At 36.3% G+C, this 20,118-nt stretch overlaps 1 protein-coding gene across 3 annotated transcripts in view; it reads left to right on the top strand.

The window, feature by feature from the left end:
- PDE10A (phosphodiesterase 10A) overlaps nucleotides 1-20,118 on the top strand; it is a 343,886-nt gene that overhangs the window by 313,450 nt on the left and 10,318 nt on the right. For all 3 annotated transcript variants that reach the window (XM_058019880.1, XM_058019879.1, XM_058019878.1), the window contains 10 exons: nucleotides 897-1,039; nucleotides 3,188-3,280; nucleotides 3,848-4,034; nucleotides 5,365-5,507; nucleotides 7,462-7,545; nucleotides 9,926-10,076; nucleotides 12,645-12,800; nucleotides 15,999-16,171; nucleotides 17,256-17,367; nucleotides 19,173-19,253. In XM_058019880.1, coding sequence (XP_057875863.1) covers nucleotides 897-1,039; nucleotides 3,188-3,280; nucleotides 3,848-4,034; nucleotides 5,365-5,507; nucleotides 7,462-7,545; nucleotides 9,926-10,076; nucleotides 12,645-12,800; nucleotides 15,999-16,171; nucleotides 17,256-17,367; nucleotides 19,173-19,253 — 1,323 coding nt within the window. The remainder of the gene's footprint in view (nucleotides 1-896; nucleotides 1,040-3,187; nucleotides 3,281-3,847; nucleotides 4,035-5,364; nucleotides 5,508-7,461; nucleotides 7,546-9,925; nucleotides 10,077-12,644; nucleotides 12,801-15,998; nucleotides 16,172-17,255; nucleotides 17,368-19,172; nucleotides 19,254-20,118) is intronic.

Here is a 20,118-nt window from a genome sequence, read left to right as displayed (position 1 = left end):
CTTTTTCTCAGAAAGTCTATTGTATGTCTGAGAAATACTTCACAGCAGTGAAGAGCTGCTGTGTTCTCAAGACAAGATTCTCTTCTGACAGTCAGTGCTTCTGGGAGTTATTTTTGCTGAGATAAAACTAGTTGGTTCAAAGTATGATAGAGACCATGCAAGTCTGTTGCTGTGCTGTGGTACCTGGCTGTGGCTGGTACCTTTGGGCTTTGGTTAGTTCATGCACAATTTCTAAGTCTCAGCTCTTGTGCAAGTACTGTCCCTGACATGGGGAGGGTACAGTCCTTTCCTATCCCTCTGCATAGGGTAATCCACAATGATACCTCTAATGACAGAATCACAGTGCCACAAAATATTTCTCACTTGGAAGGGACCCACAAGGATCATTTGGTCATTGTTTTTTACAGGCACACTTAGTTTTTTTAGAAGCAAACACTATATTCTCTGTTATGTCTGTATTTGCTGGATATTAAATACCAATATGTTTGCATTGACAATGAAGGCAAAAAGGCAAAATTGCCATTAGGTCTTGTTCTAACTTATCTATTTAAAATCAGGTTAAGGTGAATAGTGTATGAACATAGAGGGAAGAAAGGTACTATTTTGGAAAGCCTTGAAAAACAATTAAACAGGAAAGCCTATTTTTGGGGGGGGAAACTTTCAAGTCTCTGAAGATATTCCTGCATTTCTTGAAGAGCGTGCTCAAATTTACAGAGAAAATATTGAATTCAAGATTTTACTTCTGAATTGTGTTATAATAAGATTGCTCCTTCAATAAGATTTCCATACTGGACAGCTTCTCAAAACTTTTACAGGGGTGTATATTTTTATCAGGTAAATGACTGGAGATAATCCAACTCATGACCGTTAACTCTAGTTTTGTTTTTTGTCTATAGATATATGCAAAAAACCTGGTGAATGCAGATAGGTGTGCACTCTTCCAGGTTGACCACAAAAATAAGGAGCTGTATTCAGACCTTTTTGATATTGGAGAAGAAAATGATGGAAAACCTGTCTTCAAGAAGACCAAAGAAATAAGGTAAGAATAGCTAGCGGAAGAGTGCAGTTTCGTTATAACTATGGACGTGCAGGCATTTTATTACCCAGTTTCTGTGCCTATCTGCAGGTACCCTGACAATACTTGTCATACTGTGATATCATTCCCACCAGGACCCGCCTCCAGAAGGTAGTACTTCTGGGAATGACATTGCAGTGCCATCGAAACAGCGTCTCTGAAGCTATAACGTCACTCCTGGAAATGCCGTCTTCCGGAGGCGGTCCTTTTGGAAATCATGTTGGGAAAAAAACAGAGGTGTTCTGAGGTAGGTAAAGGTGCAGGTAATAGTGCACCTAATCCATAGTCTGCCAGTTTGGGACTTTTTTTCCCAAGAGGGTTCCCAAGAGGAATTAAAATTTGTGCGATTCCAGCACATCCAAAGCAAGGAAATCTCAATTTGTACTTCTTATGGATGGATTAGGCAAATATAGAATTGAGTATGGATTGGTCATTCACTTTGATGATTTCAAGCTCAGTAATTTAATTTTACTTTTCTCACGTGAATTTAGATTTTCAAACTTTGAATTAATTGTGGTACTGAACAGTACTTGAAGTGGTGAATTTGAAAATGTATATTGTCTGGTAATGACTAGAAAGGATTCTTTGACTAAAAGTTATGTGTATTTCTGCTTCATATCACAGGTACCTAACTTTTATACTCATGCACTTTTTTAATGAAAGAGGCTTAACAAAGTAAATATAGTGTTTTTCACTTTTCAAAAATTACGAATCCTTAATAGAACCAGACTAAGATTTTCCAAGGCCTACAGGTTTCAGATTTTCAGCTTCTTAAAAGTGAAGTATTTTATGACTATGTATCCTGTGCTAAAATTTTCCTAAAATATTCAGCATTGATTTTTATCAGAACTTTTTTCATTTCCTCCTTATACTTCTAAAGTTCTGGGCCAATATGAGATGTGATTCATGTCTTCACTAAGACTCCTTTAGACAAACTTACTCCCACTTACCATTGTGTGAGTGAGAATGGAAGGAATAAAAATTGGTGCAATTTGCGTACTGACAAGCAAGGAGGTGGTGTAAATTAAAGAAGATGGCCTGCTTTAACATGCACTTTAATACTCCTTCATGATAATTGTTTTTCTTGCTTATATCTTTCTGTCTTCTCTGTATGTTATTGAAATGTTGATTCTAAGTGCAAGGGTGTGAGCCATTTCATAGGTACTGTATACTGAAAGTGAAGTGCAACTTAAATATCTGTAAGAAAGTGACACTGAGTGAGTCATCAGAAAGGAGTCTTAAGCTGGTGTGATGTACCTATCATAAGAAGCAACAGAAAAATCTAATTTAAAGTCAGGTGTGCAGGGTGAAATCCTGACAGCTTAATCACTAACTTCAGTACAGGGTACTATCAGGGTACATTTAGACTTGAAAGCGTTCCAATATGTTTCTTTTTACGTGTTTTTCTCTATAAATTATCTTTTTCTTTTATGTCATAACTGCTTAATGTCGAAATATTGAAAACTATTTACTCACAAGACAAACGTACAGATTTTTGTGATACAACTTAGGAATGTGTTTGTTGTGTTTAACTTTCCTGTGGTGATTAAGGGACACAGTACCATGGCATTGTTTGATTGTCATGAAACAGGCTAGTCATTCCTATTCCCATGGAAAAATCCATATAATGTTCAGCTATGAAATTTCCACTGGTCATTTTCCAAAATTTTGTTACCAAATCCACACATATACACCACCCAAAGAAACAAGTTCCATGTTCTCTTTGTTGTGTCAAAAGAAGCAATGGATATGTAAAAGTAATAATAAAATCAATATCTTTTAAGTGTAAACACAAGTCTGAGTTCTGTACAAATGTTATGTTTGTTAGGGATAACCTCCTGGGTTATTCAAGATTTTGAACTTTCGTCACTGAAATGGTAATTTTATGTCATGTTTTGTATTAAACTATATAGCTATATAAAATGTTTTCAGAAAGTATCTGTTAGGATGTGCTTTTTGTTTTATTATGTGCTACTAGTTGTTGTAAGATTTTTCTCCTCAAAGCAAGAAAATGGCGCTGGTTGGGAACGCCCATTACTGTGCCCAAGACAGACTCCACTAGAAAAATGTGTTTTCCATAATTTGGCTAATACACATTTTTATTTTCTCCAGATTTTCTATAGAAAAAGGAATAGCTGGTCAAGTGGCACGAACAGGAGAAGTCCTTAACATCCCTGATGCCTATGCAGACCCACGCTTTAACAGGTAGGATGCTCTTCATTGGAGTGAAGATAGCTCATTAAATCTGTTACATAAAATTACCACTTAAATTTCATATTGAGATTCATTCATGGAGCTGTAGTCCTCTAATGCGGAGGTAATTACAGATGTTTATTAAATGCTTTAGCCATCAGAGATAATTTTAAGATACAATTTTTTTTCACATTTAATATAATGGAGAAACATTTATTTAGATTGTTACCAAATTTCATTATTAGTCTCCCTGGAATCTCATTAGTTTCATGAGAGAAAAACAGTTCACTAACAGAGAACTAAGAATACCCAAAATGTTCTTTAACTCTGTGTTTCACAGAGGCAATATTAATTCTTTGTCCTGCAAATGAAGAAAAAGGATTATAAAGTTCTTTCTAAGTATGACACAGTAGATAAAAATATTTGAAGGTTTTGAGGGTGAAATTCTTGCAGGTACTAATTAGGTCTCCTTTAAAATGATTAAGTATATTGTACATCAGCATTTCTGAGAATCAAGGAATAGATACCCATTGATATTAACTCTTTTCTCTTTTTTCTTTTTCCTTTGTGGCTCTTCAGAGAAGTAGACCTCTACACAGGCTACACAACCAGAAATATCCTGTGCATGCCTATTGTGAGCCGAGGAAGTGTAATAGGTGTTGTGCAGATGGTGAACAAAATAAGTGGAAGTGCCTTCTCTAAAACTGATGAGAACAACTTTAAAATGTTTGCAGTCTTTTGTGCTTTAGCCTTACACTGTGCTAATGTAAGTTTTATTTACGGTTTTGTAAGTTATAATGAGAATACTTAAGTATTTTGATGTTACAGCTTATTGAAATGGTTTGTAAATCTTTTTCATTGAATTAACGCTGTATTCCTTGGTGAATAATTATATTTTAAGAGGATGATAGGGATTTCATTTGAAACAACATAATCTGGATATATCAATTTTGTGTAGCAAGCTCTGAAATGTGTATGATATCTGTCTTCCCTTTTCCACTAAAAAAAGAAGATTCTTAATTCTTTTATAAATTTGGATTACATTTTATCAATTTAATTGGGTAATGGAAATATACTGTATATTCTCTCAATTCCATATTCTTAATACTTAAAGATCAATTTTTACCCTTATATGCCATGGTGTATACTTATCCATGCTTCTAGATAAGAGTAGGTAGCTATTTTTTTCCTCAAACCTTTATTATCTCAAAATTTACTATGTCTGTAGGAAACATAAGCAATATAATGATCATTACTATGTAACTATAAAAATTTAGTAAAATAATAAATTCAGTAAAAATGCAATGCAGAAGAACTGAGTTATATTCATGGGAGATGCAATGCCAGTTAAGCCTGGTGATTTACATTAATTAATTTTACCAACAGCATCCCAGTGGTACACTGGGACAGCAAGTTTTATTAGCAGGTGCATCAAGTTGTTTCACTTGATCAGGGCAGGTAGAATGGCCTGTATATAAATTACACTTGGCACTATGCACCCTTTAGCTCTGTGTGAGTTCACTGCTTTTAGATGGTGAACGTTGCCATTCAGGACGTACTGCTCCAGAGGATTTTTTAACTAGTACGTTATTGTGTCCTCACTTGTTTGCAAACCATGCCATGTCTGAGCCTCTCAGTAATTAACTGCACTTATTTTTCATACTGAAGAGTAATGTAGTTATGATAAATATTCCACATATTTTTACTGTGCATAGATAGCAGTAATTTGTACCAATGAACAGAATTCATGCAGTGGCAGAAAATATGAATTGTGTCCTGTTATAGCTTTTCTGTCAGAATTTTGCAAGGGGCTTAGCTCTGTTTTTAACCCCTGAACTTGGGTTATTTTTCTTGGGAGAGCTCACATGCAATTAAAAGTCAGCTAAGCCTTAGATATTTACTGAGTGAGTATATAAGCAGGTTTCCCAGAAGTACTGAATTCAGTGTAAAATGTCGCTTTTCTAATGTGTGAATTTGTGCAGCCAAAAGCACTAACATTTCTGCAGATGTGTATTGTAATAATCATTGTTTGAATACAGGAAGTAATTTTTTTCTTGATTAGAATTCCACATTCATGGATGACTTCACTTTTTCAGATGTACCACAGAATTCGTCATTCAGAGTGCATTTACCGTGTAACGATGGAGAAGCTATCCTACCACAGTGTTTGTACAGCAGAAGAGTGGCAAAACCTCATGCACTGTACACTGCCTCCACATATTTATAAAGAAATTGAGCTGTAAGTATTTTTCTAATGTAGCAGCAGTTGTATATAGCCTGTTAATTTTTTTTTTCTTATTCGTAGTGGGTATTTTTTAGGAAGCAGTTTGACCTACAGCAATATTATGGTGGTTTTATCTCTGGCTTTCTTATACTTAGCTATACTTAATGATCCATGAACAAAATTTATCCATCAAAGATATAAAATTTTACATACTCAGAATTTTTCCACAGGCATGGGCAGATGCAGTAGTTGCTTTTTAAGCATTAGATTTTACCTCGGATTTGTAGAGATGAGCTTTCATTCCTATAGTCCCAAGTCTCCATCAGCTCAGAGCCAGAGAGAAAGCTGAGCTTGGAACATCAGTATTTAACACCAAATGCACGATCTCATCCCCTTAGATATGTTGTAGAATTAAACATATTTCTCCCAACTCAGTCATGGGGTTTTATGGGTTGTGTGTGTTTTTTGGTTTGATTTTTGGGGGTGTGTATGTAGGGGGTGTTTGGTTTTATTGTGAGTTTCGAGTGTGTGTGTGTTGTACATCTGCTTGTGCTTATTGATTAAGGGGAAAATGATAGTTCAGGTTTAAATACCCCACGGGCTAGAGGGTAGAGTTGCAGTCTAACTTGGGAGGTGGATTTCCCATCCAGCCTTTTAGGCTTTCTTTGATATAATTGAGTTATTTTCAGCTGCTGTATGCTGTGGATGAACCTGTAGCTGCATTTTACTGGCCAGTCCCCGCTCAACAGTAACAATGGGAGCCATCACATTTTTAAGTCACTGGTTTTGGTCCAGCACAATAAATTCTACTCTAGTAACCAGGTGCCTAAAATCAGCTACTGAATCACAAAACCTAAATTGTCTTTTTAAACCTCATCTCCAGAGCTCGCTGAGCATTGTAGCTGGGAGTGATGTGAAAGCCTGTGGGTTTAACAGGGACTGCTTATAGTTAAAGTTCATTACATGCTGAAGTGATTTGCTTGAATGCCAGAGCATTAACAGCTTGCAGGATTACACCCTAATAGAAGCTTATTCTTTGTAATACAATTTCTTGTGCTTTGTTAGGTGATATTATATAACCCACCTCCTCAGGAAAAATGAATTTTACTTGCAAAGATGACAGGTTTCATTCTAAATTATATTAGCATCCTTTAGTTCAAGTAGAATACATTTCATCATTTTCCAAGCAATTCAACTACCTTCATTCCTCTCACAAGCTGCTCTGCTGTTCAATGTGTTCAGTTAAGGTTCCATTAAGAAAAAAAATAGGACTTGCAGCACAGAAAGTGCAGGGAAAGGGTTAATTAATAATTGAAGGAAAAACAATTCTGTCCTGGGTCCCTGAAATTAGGCCTCATTATTGTTATCAGGGGAGGAGAGAAGTCTTCAGATGATAAAACATTAAAGGTGAGGTATTAAATGTTAAATTTTTGAAGTTTTAGCTTGATTTCTATTAGCCAGTAAAAACTGGTTTTTTCCTATATCAAAATTAGAGCACCTCTCCTGCAATTTATGGTAGAAATTATTGGAAAAAAGGCCGGTAAATATATTATTAGAGACACCATCTTTACTATTTCTGGGAAGAAGGTCCTGAATATTTTAGGAATGCCTGTAAACCTCTCATTGTTCCTGAGATTTTTTTTTGGTCTATTACTTAATCTGTGGATCCTTAGGTAAAGATATATGTTTTTATTATGTAAACAAAGACAAAGGCTGGCTTTTGGACTCCATCACAAGAGTCTTTTCCAACATAAATTACTAAATGATTGTATGAAACTATGAGCATAGTTTCATTGACCTTAGCAGGAGTACATAACTTGACATTACTGAAAAATATAATGTGTAAATTCAGCTTTCTGGGTGTATTCAGAGAGCAGTGAATCTTGCTGAGTATACATTTGCTAGTTATTTTCACTTGTTTTGCACTGAAAAGCTATTTGTCTTTTCTAAACGGAAACTTTCTTCTTAGATACCATTTTGATATCAGTCCATATGAAGATGTTTGGCCTGCTATTTTTGTCTACATGGTTCACCAGTCCTGTGGGACAGCCTGGTATGAAGTATATTATTTCTTTGTTTAATTGTTAAGTCTGTGTTTATTTACTTATAATTTTTGAGATAATGAATGGCTTCCTAATTCAAGGTCTATTTTCTTTGCTGTTTATTTACTATGTTTGGTCTTTATAGGACTGTAATAAACCGTCTGGGGATTTGTCCCACCTTCTTGGTCCTTAGCTAACAAAATCTGGGAACAGTGAGGCTAAAGAACTCATGATGTCATCCTAAAAGTTGTCCATCTAATACACAGAAAAATGGTTTGGTTCTGAGATGATTTTGCTTTTCAGACAGAAGATGGTAAAGGCAACAAAAAAGTACTCTTCCCAAAAAGGAGAGAAAGTGCATGAAAACTGATTTTTTGGATATAGAGTTGCCGAAATTAATAATGTATATGGTGAAAGTAAACCAAGATCAAATCTTAGCTTGCTAAATGAATCGGTTATTTACATAGTTGTGCATTAATTACGGAAGTTAATTATTTTTAAATTAAATGCTTCATTTGATGTCATTTCTCTCAGTGTTCTTTATCATTACTAAGATCAGTAGTTGGGTAATTACTGCCCATTGCTAAAAGAAAGGAGCTGCTCCAAATTATGGAAAACCTACAGATGGTCAATGGAAAGGAGAAGTATGTTCCTACAAAAGGGAGCAACATTCAGGAAATGTTTGCTGGCATTTCATTTTATTTTGCTGATTGAATGGATGCCCTCAAAACATGTAGTCAAAACAGAGGATCTGTCTCAGTCTTCCTCAATGCTGCAAAGTGGGTGACTCCTCTGAACACAGTTCTCTACTGCTCAGTGTAGCTAGCTTGTTTCCATTCCAGACTGAATGGCTGTGGATGCAGGGTTGGGATTTGTATTTTCAGTCTCGTTCTGTTCTCCTCTCTTTCTGACTCCCAGTTTCTTCCTTTCAACATGTAGCTTTGATGAGAAAGAATTGAAATCTACTTGATGCTTTTCAAATGAGCTTCAGCTTTAACATATAAAATTAGGGAAACAAAAGTGAAGAAAAATATTTGAAAAGGAGACTGTTGGAACAGGACTTGTATTTAATTTCTGAAAGAACAAAACTTCTCAAACCTTTGAAACAAACCAAAAAACTTTAGAACCTAGATTTGATTTTAATATATTGAGAAATAAGGTTGTGCCCTAAAGTATTTACCTGTGTGATGTATAATTGTCCTGTCCAGGGAGGATTTCACAGAAAAGCCTATCATATTCACTACATGTTCTCTTCTGAAGAAATAATATTTTGCTGCCCAATCCAGTTCAAAATACAGCAGTGGATGAATTAGTAGTATTCTATGTTGAGGCATCACAGATAATGTTTTTTCCTTTGGCTATAATTGTACAATCGTTAATAACCATTGAATTGAGATTGAAAGTGACTATTGTGATATTCTGAATTATAATGTACTGTTTAAACAATAGTTCTATCGTTGTCTGACTTTCTAAAATTAAAAAAGAAAGCCAAAAGTTTTTTGAAAGACAATATGCCTCTGTTTTTCCTAATGTCAGATTAAGGCTGAGAATAATAATTACAGTGCTCAGCACACAACTGTAGAAATACATATTTCTGCCTGTTTCCATGTAGTGGATGTGCTTACATTTTTATACATAAGTCAGAGACATTGACATTTTTTTCCTCACCCCACAGGTACTGCAAAACTAGAACATTAGTACCTCTTTCCTGATATACCCAAGAAATTATCAAAACATGGAACTTATAAAGAAAGTCAAATTGCAGCAGGAGAAAAAATGGGATGAAGGAAAATTGCCTTTTTATGAGGGAGAAATTCATTTATTTAGGACTTAACAAAATATTGTTTGGTGAGAAGTGAAGAAACTGTGAGATGTCAATTTCTGTCTGTGAGTCTACAGAAAAACTCTACAAATATTGGAAAAATAAAATTTTCTGCTTCTCACAATGTCAATATAGAGCAGCTCTGTTTAATCATGTTTATTTCTTTTGCATCCTTTATTTAAAAATCCCTGAATTTTCTGTTTTGATTGCAAATCATGTTTTCAAATTGTCCATTAGATGCAGAGTTGTACTATATTTCAAGTTCAATAAGCAATTGGAAGAAACCACTTCAAGCTTCTGGGATCAGGGAAGGTCGTGCAATTGTATTGACTGAGCTGGGTAGCATGACTTATGTTCTCAAATTTAACAGATTAAACCAAGAGCATTGTCAGGCATCCACGCTCCTATGTCCTTGCCAAACTTGAGTGACTCTTCATGTCATTCCATTAGTCATCCACGATGCGAGTCAATCCTAGCAACAAGGGTAAATCAAAGACCATATTTTCTCCTCTGCTGGTTGTTTTTCCTGTTCCTATGCCTTGTCTCCGACCAAATTATTTTCTTCCTAGCTTTGAGCTTGAGAAGCTGTGCCGATTTACTATGTCTGTAAAGAAGAACTATCGCCGCGTGCCCTACCACAACTGGAAGCATGCAGTTACTGTTGCCCATTGCATGTATGCCATACTGCAGAACAACCAGGGGCTTTTCACTGATCTGGAGGTAAATGACATAATGGTATCAGTTACCACACCTCATCAGAGCTGTCAGTTGTTGTTCAAGTACCTTTTCTGTGCTAAAGTTTTTTTGTCAACTCGGACTGAGTGTATGTAAAGGTCTTCATGGAGGAATGGACGTGAGTAAAGAGTTTGAGGGAAGATGATTACTCAGATTCCTAAACCTAGTCATGTTTTTCAGGAGTGCCCCTTAAAAAGCAGAGGCTGATTTGCTATAAATCCATGTCTACGTTTTGGGGTTCTCCCCGCCCACTTTCCACCACATTAACTGTCAGATCTGTCCCTCTGTGAGGGAGGGAAACCCTGGATCATGAATCCTGTGAGGTCTGGGAGATTTCCTGAATAGGAGGACAGGGGCTGCAGAGCCAGCTGACATATGTGAGTAAAGGAGAAGAGCCACACGCTAAACTGATCACTAAGTGGAAAAGATAACTAGTAAAATGGAAGGCTTAGGATGTTAATACACAGTATGGACAACTGTCCTTTGTTTTTCTTCTGAATTATGGTATAACATGGAGTACTGTCTCTAATTAATGTTGCATGAAACTTCTGACTTGGAGAACTTTTTTTCAGTTGTGTATAACTCTGCCAAATATTATCCATTTGGGCTGTAATTTTCCAGGCTCTGTTAACTTCCTCAAGGTGATTCATTTGGGGAAATCCCAAGCACAATTGTTTGGCTCTTTTTAAAGAGATATGCTAGTAGAAATCAAAGTTTTGGGCAGTGTATAAGAGTAAAATGAAACTTGGTGAGCTTTCATTTGAAAAGGTCTAGTTCATCCTGCTGTAAAGCAGAGACTTGAGAATTGACACTGAAATGCAAAAGTGGCATATGCCAGGCATATGCTGGAATTTGGCCAAGCTATACCAGTCTGAAAATGAAATCAGTATTTCTTTAACAAAAAAAAACAAAACCAAAACTGTAGAGTACAGCCTCAGAGAATTTTTAAAGCTCTGACAACATTCAATACTAACCAAGTAGTAAGCCCCATCTCTTTGGAGGTGGAGAGTAAGAAAGAAAGGGAGAGCAAAAGAGAGAGCTGTTAAGAGAGATGGAAGAAGTCTTTTTTCCCTGCAAACTCCAGCCAGCCTTCATCTGTTTGAGTGTCTTATCCCCAGTCTGTGTTCCAGCTCTTTTCAGCAGTCTCCTTTCTTGCTGCTGGAGATGAATCCAACAAGAATACAGGAAACTGCTGAAAGAAAGTTTGGGTATCTAGGGATGGGCTGACCTCAGGTGAGGGATGCTGACGTGAATCTCAGTAGGTTTAGAGATGGGAAGATAAAACACTGTAAAGGAGACACTGATCAGGAGAAAAATAGAGAAAAATGCGATGGTTAAGGATTTGGGATCCAAACAGGTACCAAAATAGGTAAAAGGACAAGAGCACTGTTACTGGGCATTGTATAATCCTGAAGGACTGAGACAAGAATGATTTCTTGAGACATGGAGACTGAGACAAGCTGTTACTGCACGACATCAAGTGTTAGAGGTGTGTGTTATGTTCCTAAGAGTTCCTCCTCTGTTGAGGATCTGTGTGGACACGTGCTGCTGCAGCACCTGGGGGTTTTTATATGCTTTTTAAAAGTACACTTCACAAGATGCAGTACTGAAAACATCTCACTCAAAATGTCTCAAAATCAGAATTACAGTTAGCATTGCTACAGCCTTATTTCTGCACATGGTGTATTTCTGTGATAGAATTTCTAATTGCATCATTGCTATTTTTCCACAGACTCATGGGTCTCTTCATGTAGTATCCAGGTTGGATGTTGTGTACTTAATAGATGGCTAATTAATATTCTTTTTCTGCTTAATTTTGTAGCTGTATCCTTGTTTACTGAACACTCACCAGAACCAGTTATAAGATATTGGGTCTCTGAAGAAATTTTCACGATAATTCATGAAAACAGTGACAGTCATAAACATTAATGAATTTTTTTTCCAAACACATACGCTGTGTGAAAATCTTTTGAAAAAGAGATTTCAGGGACTCCATTTTATCAGGATATTAAGGATTAATTATATGAAAAAGCCACTGATTGTCTTTATTTGTTTACAGTTTCATTTTCCAGCATTGTCCATGACTCATGTTAGTAACTTGCTAGGAAAAAGCCCTACTAGGAGATTTGGTTAACATCTCTAGGAGTGTTGCAGAGCAGATCTGGCATTGAACTTCAGTGCACCTGTTTTGACCAGCAGATCATACATTTTGTATGTTTCTTCTCCCTCAATACCTGTTCTTTTTATTGTTTTAATAAACACATCAAGGATTCCGTGGATAACGGAATGCAGATTTCTTCTGAAATACTGTCCATCCAATAGTATGTAACTGTCCAACAACGATTTTTAAATGCATGATCTAATTACAGTTGGGCCAAGAATTTTAATTCAGCATGTCCTTACTGTCTTGTTTCTCTCATTTTTGAGGATATTTCTACATGAGCTGTTTGAAGGCTGTGTTAGCATACTGCAACTTCTACAGTATTTTGGGTAGAGAGTGACATCTAGGGGCAAGAAATACATCTTTCATGCTTGTGTCCATTTTTTTTGTAGCGAAAGGGTCTTTTAGTTGCATGCCTGTGTCACGACCTGGATCACAGAGGTTACAGCAACAGCTATCTTCAAAAATTTGATCACCCCTTAGCTGCTCTCTACTCCACATCAACGATGGAACAGCACCACTTCTCACAGACTGTGTCCATCCTGCAGGTAGGATTTTTGAAATTGTGTGTTCTGTGCATTAGTGTCCAGTGGTGGAAGGAGGAGTCACATCATTGCCAAATAAATAGATTTTGCTGAAGCATGCTTGGTTTAATTTCTCTATTATAGTACTCATTTAGATGAGTAGAAGATTTATTACAGCAAGCCAGGTTTCACAATTAGCAACCCAAGGATTCAAGAATAGTGCAAAACAGAGCTTTTTCAAAATCTTGAACTTATAAAAATATTTTTTATTTGAAGGTCTTTACTTATGGCTTGCCCTTTGAAGCTTTTTGCTTCTGGTCTCTAGAGGCTTTTCCTATGACCATGTGGAATAGTAACTTTGAAAATGAAAAATAATTTTCTCTTATACATATATTTTTTTGTCATAATGTATTTCAACAAAGTCTTCAACCATCCTGAAATTTTGAATAAAAACTGAAGTACTGGCAAAACTTTGTGTGAGAAACTTGAAAACCCGCTGTAATAAATTCTGTGAACATTGACTGTGTGGCATGAAAGGGGACATGTTAATTTTTCATGCATGAAAACTGTAAACTTATTTCATTACATCATTCTGTGCTTATTTGTTACTTGCCAATTTGAAATTAAAAAAAACAAAACAGTGTCAGGTAATATTCTGTGAAAGAGAATTCCTACTACGAGGTAGAGTTCCGAGTATGAGGTCATGTGTCTTTATGTTTAATGAAGAAAAACCTGCAAGAAAACATGCACACACTCATTGGGAAGATACAGGTGTGCTACTCACACACACATATTTTCTCATGAGTGAAATTTTTATAATTCTCAATTAGAAGAGTGAGAACTCTTAGCTGTGAAACCACTGCAAGACCGTAACATATTTGTGCTCACTCGTTTTAGTTTTCCATGAATACTCAAATTACAGCCTAACCTTGCTACTGTGTCACTGATTAGTTGTTAATCTTCCTTTCTTTCTGGTTTTTCAGGGTAAGATATTTTCTTAAATACATAATCACCTATTAGGAAAAATACATATTCTATCTTGTATTCAGAATCACATCTTATGATTATGGTTTTAGGTATCATATGCATTTAATCACAGAATGGATGCTTTATATCTGAATACTCCTTCATGTAGGAGGGTGTAATTGAATCCTTCACTGGTGGTATGGCATTAGATGTTTGGTGTTCATTCTTTGTGTGAATATGTGAGCATGTCCCTCAGTCATTAACACTTCACTGTCCCAACCATTTTGAATTTTTTCTGGCAGAAATGTTGTAATCTATGAAAATCCCATTTGCCATGAAGGCGGAGAACCCTTTTGCTTCCCTGGCACCTTCTACATTTGCCGTCAGTGGGAGTGAGGGAACAGGGATAGGCGGCCTGGGCTGTAGAGTGGATTCATGGCACCAGCTGCTGAAAGCACCCATGGGTGATAATTAGCAGCAAAGGCAGGCCAGAGCAGCCTTCTGGACTTGCTGGATTTTGTTTGAATGAAAAAGTTTTATTGAACTCGTGGACTGATGGAAATAAAGCCAAATCAACCACCAAGGTCTTTAGGGTTTATCTGAGTTTTAATTTTACATTAGTAACCTGCAGTACTTTTAACTGCTTGAAACTTTAGAGCTGCTTTGCTCATCCACCTGCGGTTTGAGTGTACACCATACTTAGGACATGGGATTCAAGTCATTAGCTCTGGCTCAGCAGGCAAAGAACAAAATCTTCAGGGTTATACTTTGTATGTACTACTCAGAAGGCTAAGTGACACAAACTCATAAGTGTCAGCTTCTGTCAGCACTTTATAGAATCAGTACTCTTTGAGTACTCTGAATAGAAGTTGTCACAGTGGTCTTTCTGAGAGTGCAGCTTCCAAAGCCCAAGACTAGAATGCTGAATAATTTAAATATTAGGACAAATAGCCAGGAATTAGACAGCAAGGCTGGGGAGTAAAGGATCCACAAAACCCTAAATTGTGGGAACTAGCAGTAGTAATTTTTTGGTCCCAAAGTGCTGATGATGGACTAAAATGTTCAGAATTTTTTTTTTTTTAATGTAATGTTCTATGACTTAGAAATCTGTCAAAGGAGCATAGATGGATTGTATTTTCTATTCATTATTCACAATAAATCTACTTGTCTAAGTAAAAGTACTGGAAAATGATGTTTATGTTCCGGATGGTGAGAGAAACCAAGCTTATTTGTACTGCAGAGGATTTATTTTGAGCAAATTATGTAAATGCTTGACGAAAGTCAGGGAAACTTTTTGAGCTTCAGCCCAAATGCCAATTAAATGTCAAAGCACCTCTGCATTTGATATATTTTAATGATTTTTTTTCTGAATGTGCACACCTTGACATGGCTAGCTCATTCTTTCTTTTTGTCTGCTTCCTTTCAACAGTAGGAAGACTTTTGATAAGTTGTTTTCCAAATCTTGGAGACAGTAGATAGTCTTGACTTTTCAAAATGTGATATAGCTTCATGAGTGATCACAATGCGTGCATATTGTCAGTTAAACGCACAGTAATACCTTGTGGAAATTGAAAAGTGATGGCAGTGGTGCATCACCAGAGGCTCCATAGCAGAAACCATTATCTTTAGTTTATGAGTCATTCAACTTAAGGTTGAACAAAGCAGCTTTTCCCTCTAAATGTTCATATACATTAAAATAATTAACTTTATATAGGAAATTATGTCAGTGAATGCAGCGATTTCAGGACCATTTCATCTGGAACATTAAAACAAAAAATGAAAATGAAAAACAAAATAATTTTGAAAACAAAGTGATTTTGTATTTTTAACTTGAGTGTTCTTTATCCATGTATCAAAACTATGCTTAAGTGAATCAGGTACTCAGTTTACCAACTTGACTGTGCAGACTTTGGATCAGAATTGAGTCACACATTTCCAAGTTAACACCGTCTGGAAGTGTAGTGTCTATAGAGATATTAAATCAAATAAAAAGATTTCAATAATTTTTCTCTAGTAATACTTTGAGGCTTCAGAAGGAGCAGTCCCAAAAACAAATTAGTGGCTTAGTCATAGTTTTTTTTCATGACAATGTTTACAAAAGAAGAATAAAAATGGGAATTTCAGGCTATTAACATTTGAATTTGCAACAAAAGTTGTCATTGGGCTGTAAAACCGTTGTAACCTGTCTGAAGCAAAGACTGAAATCATCTCAGAATTAGAGCTTGTGCTTTTTATTGGTTTTTTACTTTTTCATAGCTGGAAGGGCACAATGTCTTCTCCAATCTGAGCTCCAGTGAATATGAGCAAGTTCTTGAGATCATCCGGAAAGCCATCATCGCCACAGACCTTGCCCTGTATTTTGGAAACAGAAAGCAACTTGAAGAGCTGCATCAGACAGGAGCATTAAACCTTAAGAACCAAACACACAGGTAAAGCACCAAACCAGTAGTAGATCCCTATGGAATTAGTCTGGAAAGAGAAACCTTATTTTTTTAAAATGACCTCTGAATGGTAATTTTCTTACATATGTGTTCTCTAAGACCAGCAGTGTGTAAAATTATACATAAGTAACAGTAATTGCCATTGCTTTATATTTGCATTAGCCCTTACATGGCTGATGACTTCTTTATCTTAACTTAGGGGAAGTGCACTTTGCATTTATTGATTGATTATACTGTGTATTTCTGTATTTCCTCTGGTATATTTGTCTGTACAATGTATAGACAGTTTTAATGACTGCCATCACACTGGCATGCAGTTTGGCAAGCTCTATGCTTTTTCACATGGATTAGGCATTATTAACAAAGATGGAGGTGTCATTAAGGGCCATCTCAATTTCTCCATTGGGTGAAAACAAGTGCCTTTAAATTAAATTGCTGGTTTTCTTTATAAAACTTAGATTCACAAAACATAGATTTGTGCTATAAAATTGGTTAAATAGGATTTTTTTAATATGTGTGCCTTGTTCTAATAATTTTGTTCAGTTCCTGATGTTGTCCAGTTACACTGTGAACACGTTTGTCAGCATATAGAACAGAATTATGCATTGGGTTCTTGTTCTGTCAGAGTTTGAATTCATTCCAACAAACCAATGACAGCGCCTTGAGACAGACTCAGAAATACTCTCTTTCCTCTTTTTAGGAGCTTTTTTCTCCTCTCTTTAAAGAACAAAGAAATGCAGCTATAAGATATGTCATATTTCTTTTTATACACTTGTACTGTGTATTTAGAGAATTATAGAGGGGCATGTGAATGTTTTAACAGGCAGGCATCCTGTGCTCTGGTCTATGGATGTGATTGTGTAGAGGATGGTCAATGAACTCTGCAAGCAATGTAGGGAATACAACAAGGTATACAGTGAACAGTCTGTGCTGTGCCTTATCAAAGAATCAAACAAATGAGGAAGAAACAATAGGTGGGAGAAAATTCATAGAAGGGCAAATAAAAACTTTGCAGAGCAATCATTAATTCTTTACAAAACCTATAATTTAATGTTGTTTTATTCTATTTTAGAGATAGAGTGATTGGCCTGATGATGACAGCTTGTGATCTGTGTTCTGTAACAAAGTTGTGGCCAGTTACCAGACTGACAGCCAATGATATATATGCAGAGTTCTGGGCTGAGGTATGTGTGATTGTTTTGTTTACTCTCCTTATAAACAGAAGCATCCATGAAGGAAAAACCCAACTGTAAGTATTTTTCAATCAACATCTTGGTGTGCTTGTTTTGAAGAGACTTCACTGGCGCATGTGTGTATTCTTTGCTTACTCTGAAGTTATTTAAAGAGCTGAGTTAGCTGCCTAATTTTCAGGCAGTGTTTTTTCTCTCTCTTCAAGATAATGTAGAAAGTATGTCCTAACATAAAGTGATCAAGCAATAGAACATAGAAGAAGTCACTCACTGTATTTTTTGTAGAAATGCAAAATATGAAACCAGCTTCCAGGTCAGCTGCCTTGAACCATACTTATAAAGCTATAGTGTGAGGACAGAAAATGCTAAAATAAATGTGGAAACCATTAAATTTTTAGGTCTTCTCTGTGAGCCAGCTAAACAAGAATGTCTCAGAGAGAGCTGGGTCTTCAATACATCAAAAGTTGCTCCGCAATTACTATGTACTGAGACTTGAAACAAGGAATTAGGTTGTAGTAATGTAATCATGTTCATAAATAAATATGCAGTCTCTCACATGTCATATGCAGAGGTGTAAATATCCTAATTGTTTAATTTTTAAGTGGAAGTGACTTCTCTGGAGATAAGGAATAAATTGCACCTAGTAGAGTTATGCAACTTTTGGAGATACAGCTGTATTTTCAGGACTGCTGTTGCACATGTGTACGATAAAGTGTTTTTCTGTCTTTTGTGTGCCCTGTGGAATCTTGCAGTGTTCAGTGGGCTTATTTCTGGTTTACACAGGCATGGAATAGAAACCAGGCCTGTGAACTTGGTGTAGCATGCATTTAGTGTGGAGATTGTTACCCTGCCTGATGCATGTTCATTATGAAATTCCAGATGTGAGCTTCTTGTTCGGTGTATTTCGTTTTCACTTGTTCTTGTTCTCTTAATTGTAAACAGCTCAGACTACAACAAAATTTTTGAAAAATGCTGACTGTGTAAGCTCAAAGATCTAGTTCAGCACTCACTTTCTGAAAGGCCTGCACTGGAAAGTGTGTGTTCTTATGAGTGGTAGAATGGAGGTATAATGTTGACATGCCTCACTGATTACATACTCAACTTTTTTGCTTATCAACTTGCTTTTGAATGCAAATCTTGTGAACTCAGTGGAGAAGGAAGGATAAAACTGATTTTCCATACTCAAAAATAGTAAAGATGGAATTATGGACATAATTGTGCCTGTCCAGATGTTAATTTTTTGTAATCCAAGGATGAGTTGATAAAGATAGATGTTGATATACATATATACATATATATATGTGTGTATATATATATATATATATATATATATATATATATAAAAAGAAAAAAATCACAAAGAGGGTACACTGTAAATTCATCTGATTTACTCAGCTTTTCCTTGGATGGGTGAGTTGTGTTCTACTGGTCATTGTATTATGGTGCTTTCAACAGATATTTTGAAAGATGAAGCTAACTGAGCAGGTAGAGCAGAATGGAATGATTTCTTTTGGTTTAGTCTTCCAGTTGCTTTTTATTATGGAGGCACACTTGCAAATAAGGAAAATGTGTGTACATTGACTTACAGCATCTGCTGTTTGCATTATCACTTAAGTGAATGTACAAAATGAGCCTCTCCTTGTGCATTTTTCTGAGATTGCCTCAGAGTGATACCACACATTATTTTAAATTCTGGATTTTTAGATTGACACAGAATAGAAGATGGAAATAAATTCAGGTCTCAATAATGTTGTTTTTGTTTTCTTAATCTCTCTCTCTCTCTCTCTACTTTTCTCCAGGGCGATGAAATGAAGAAAACAGGTATTCAACCTATTCCTATGATGGACAGAGATAAGAAAGATGAAGTCCCTCAGGGTCAGGTATGAACTCTCTCAGTAAAATGGTACTTGTTTATACATAAAACTTATATGGAAAAAAGCATTTCATATATTAGTGAATATTGCTTTTGAAACTGGGTTATTCACACTGCTGAATTTGATGTTATTTTTAAAGTAGCAGTGGAAAACTTTTTTTCAGATTTTGGTTAAATGACAATGTGTTCTTCACTGTCATCACTTTTTCCTTTCTTTGTACTTGTAGCTCTAGCTATGACCACAATCACCTTGAATTTTTACAAGTGTCAATAATGCTTTTTATCTTATTAAGTGGTTGTTTCAGCCCTTAGCTAGTGTCCCAAGAAGGGTAAGAATGATGGTGAAGGGCTTGGAGGGGAAGCCTCATGAAAGGCAGCTGAGATCACTTGGTCTGTTCAGCCTGGAGAAGAGGAGACTGAGGGGAGACCTCACAGCAGTCACAACTTCCTCATGAGGGGAAGGGGGAGAGAATGATCCAGCCCTGATCTTTTCTTTGAAATGACCGGGCAGGGCACAAGGGAGTGGCCTGAATTTGTGTCAAGGAGGTTTAGGTGGGATATTAGGAAAAGGTTCTGTATACAGAGGGTGGTTGGGCACTGGAGCAGGCTCCCCAAGGAAGTGGTCACAGCACCAGCCTGACAGAGTTCAAGAAATATTTGGACAATGGTGTGACTCTTGGGGATGGGCCTATGCAGAGCTGGACTCGATGGTCCTTGAGGGTCCCTTCCAACTCATCATGTCCTTTGATTCTGTGATTTTCATTGAGCCAGAAGGTCTACAGAGTGACTGCATCTAATGTCCTGTTTTAGTTGTTGACAGTTACAGAGTAATCTTTTTCCACTGAAATAAAATAGTTCCTCTTAAAAATTAG

Source organism: Melospiza georgiana, chromosome 3 (assembly GCF_028018845.1).
Source record: "Melospiza georgiana isolate bMelGeo1 chromosome 3, bMelGeo1.pri, whole genome shotgun sequence".
NCBI lineage: Eukaryota > Metazoa > Chordata > Aves > Passeriformes > Passerellidae > Melospiza > Melospiza georgiana.
Note: the sequence above shows the minus strand (reverse complement) of the source record. Positions and strands in the feature narration are given on the sequence as shown.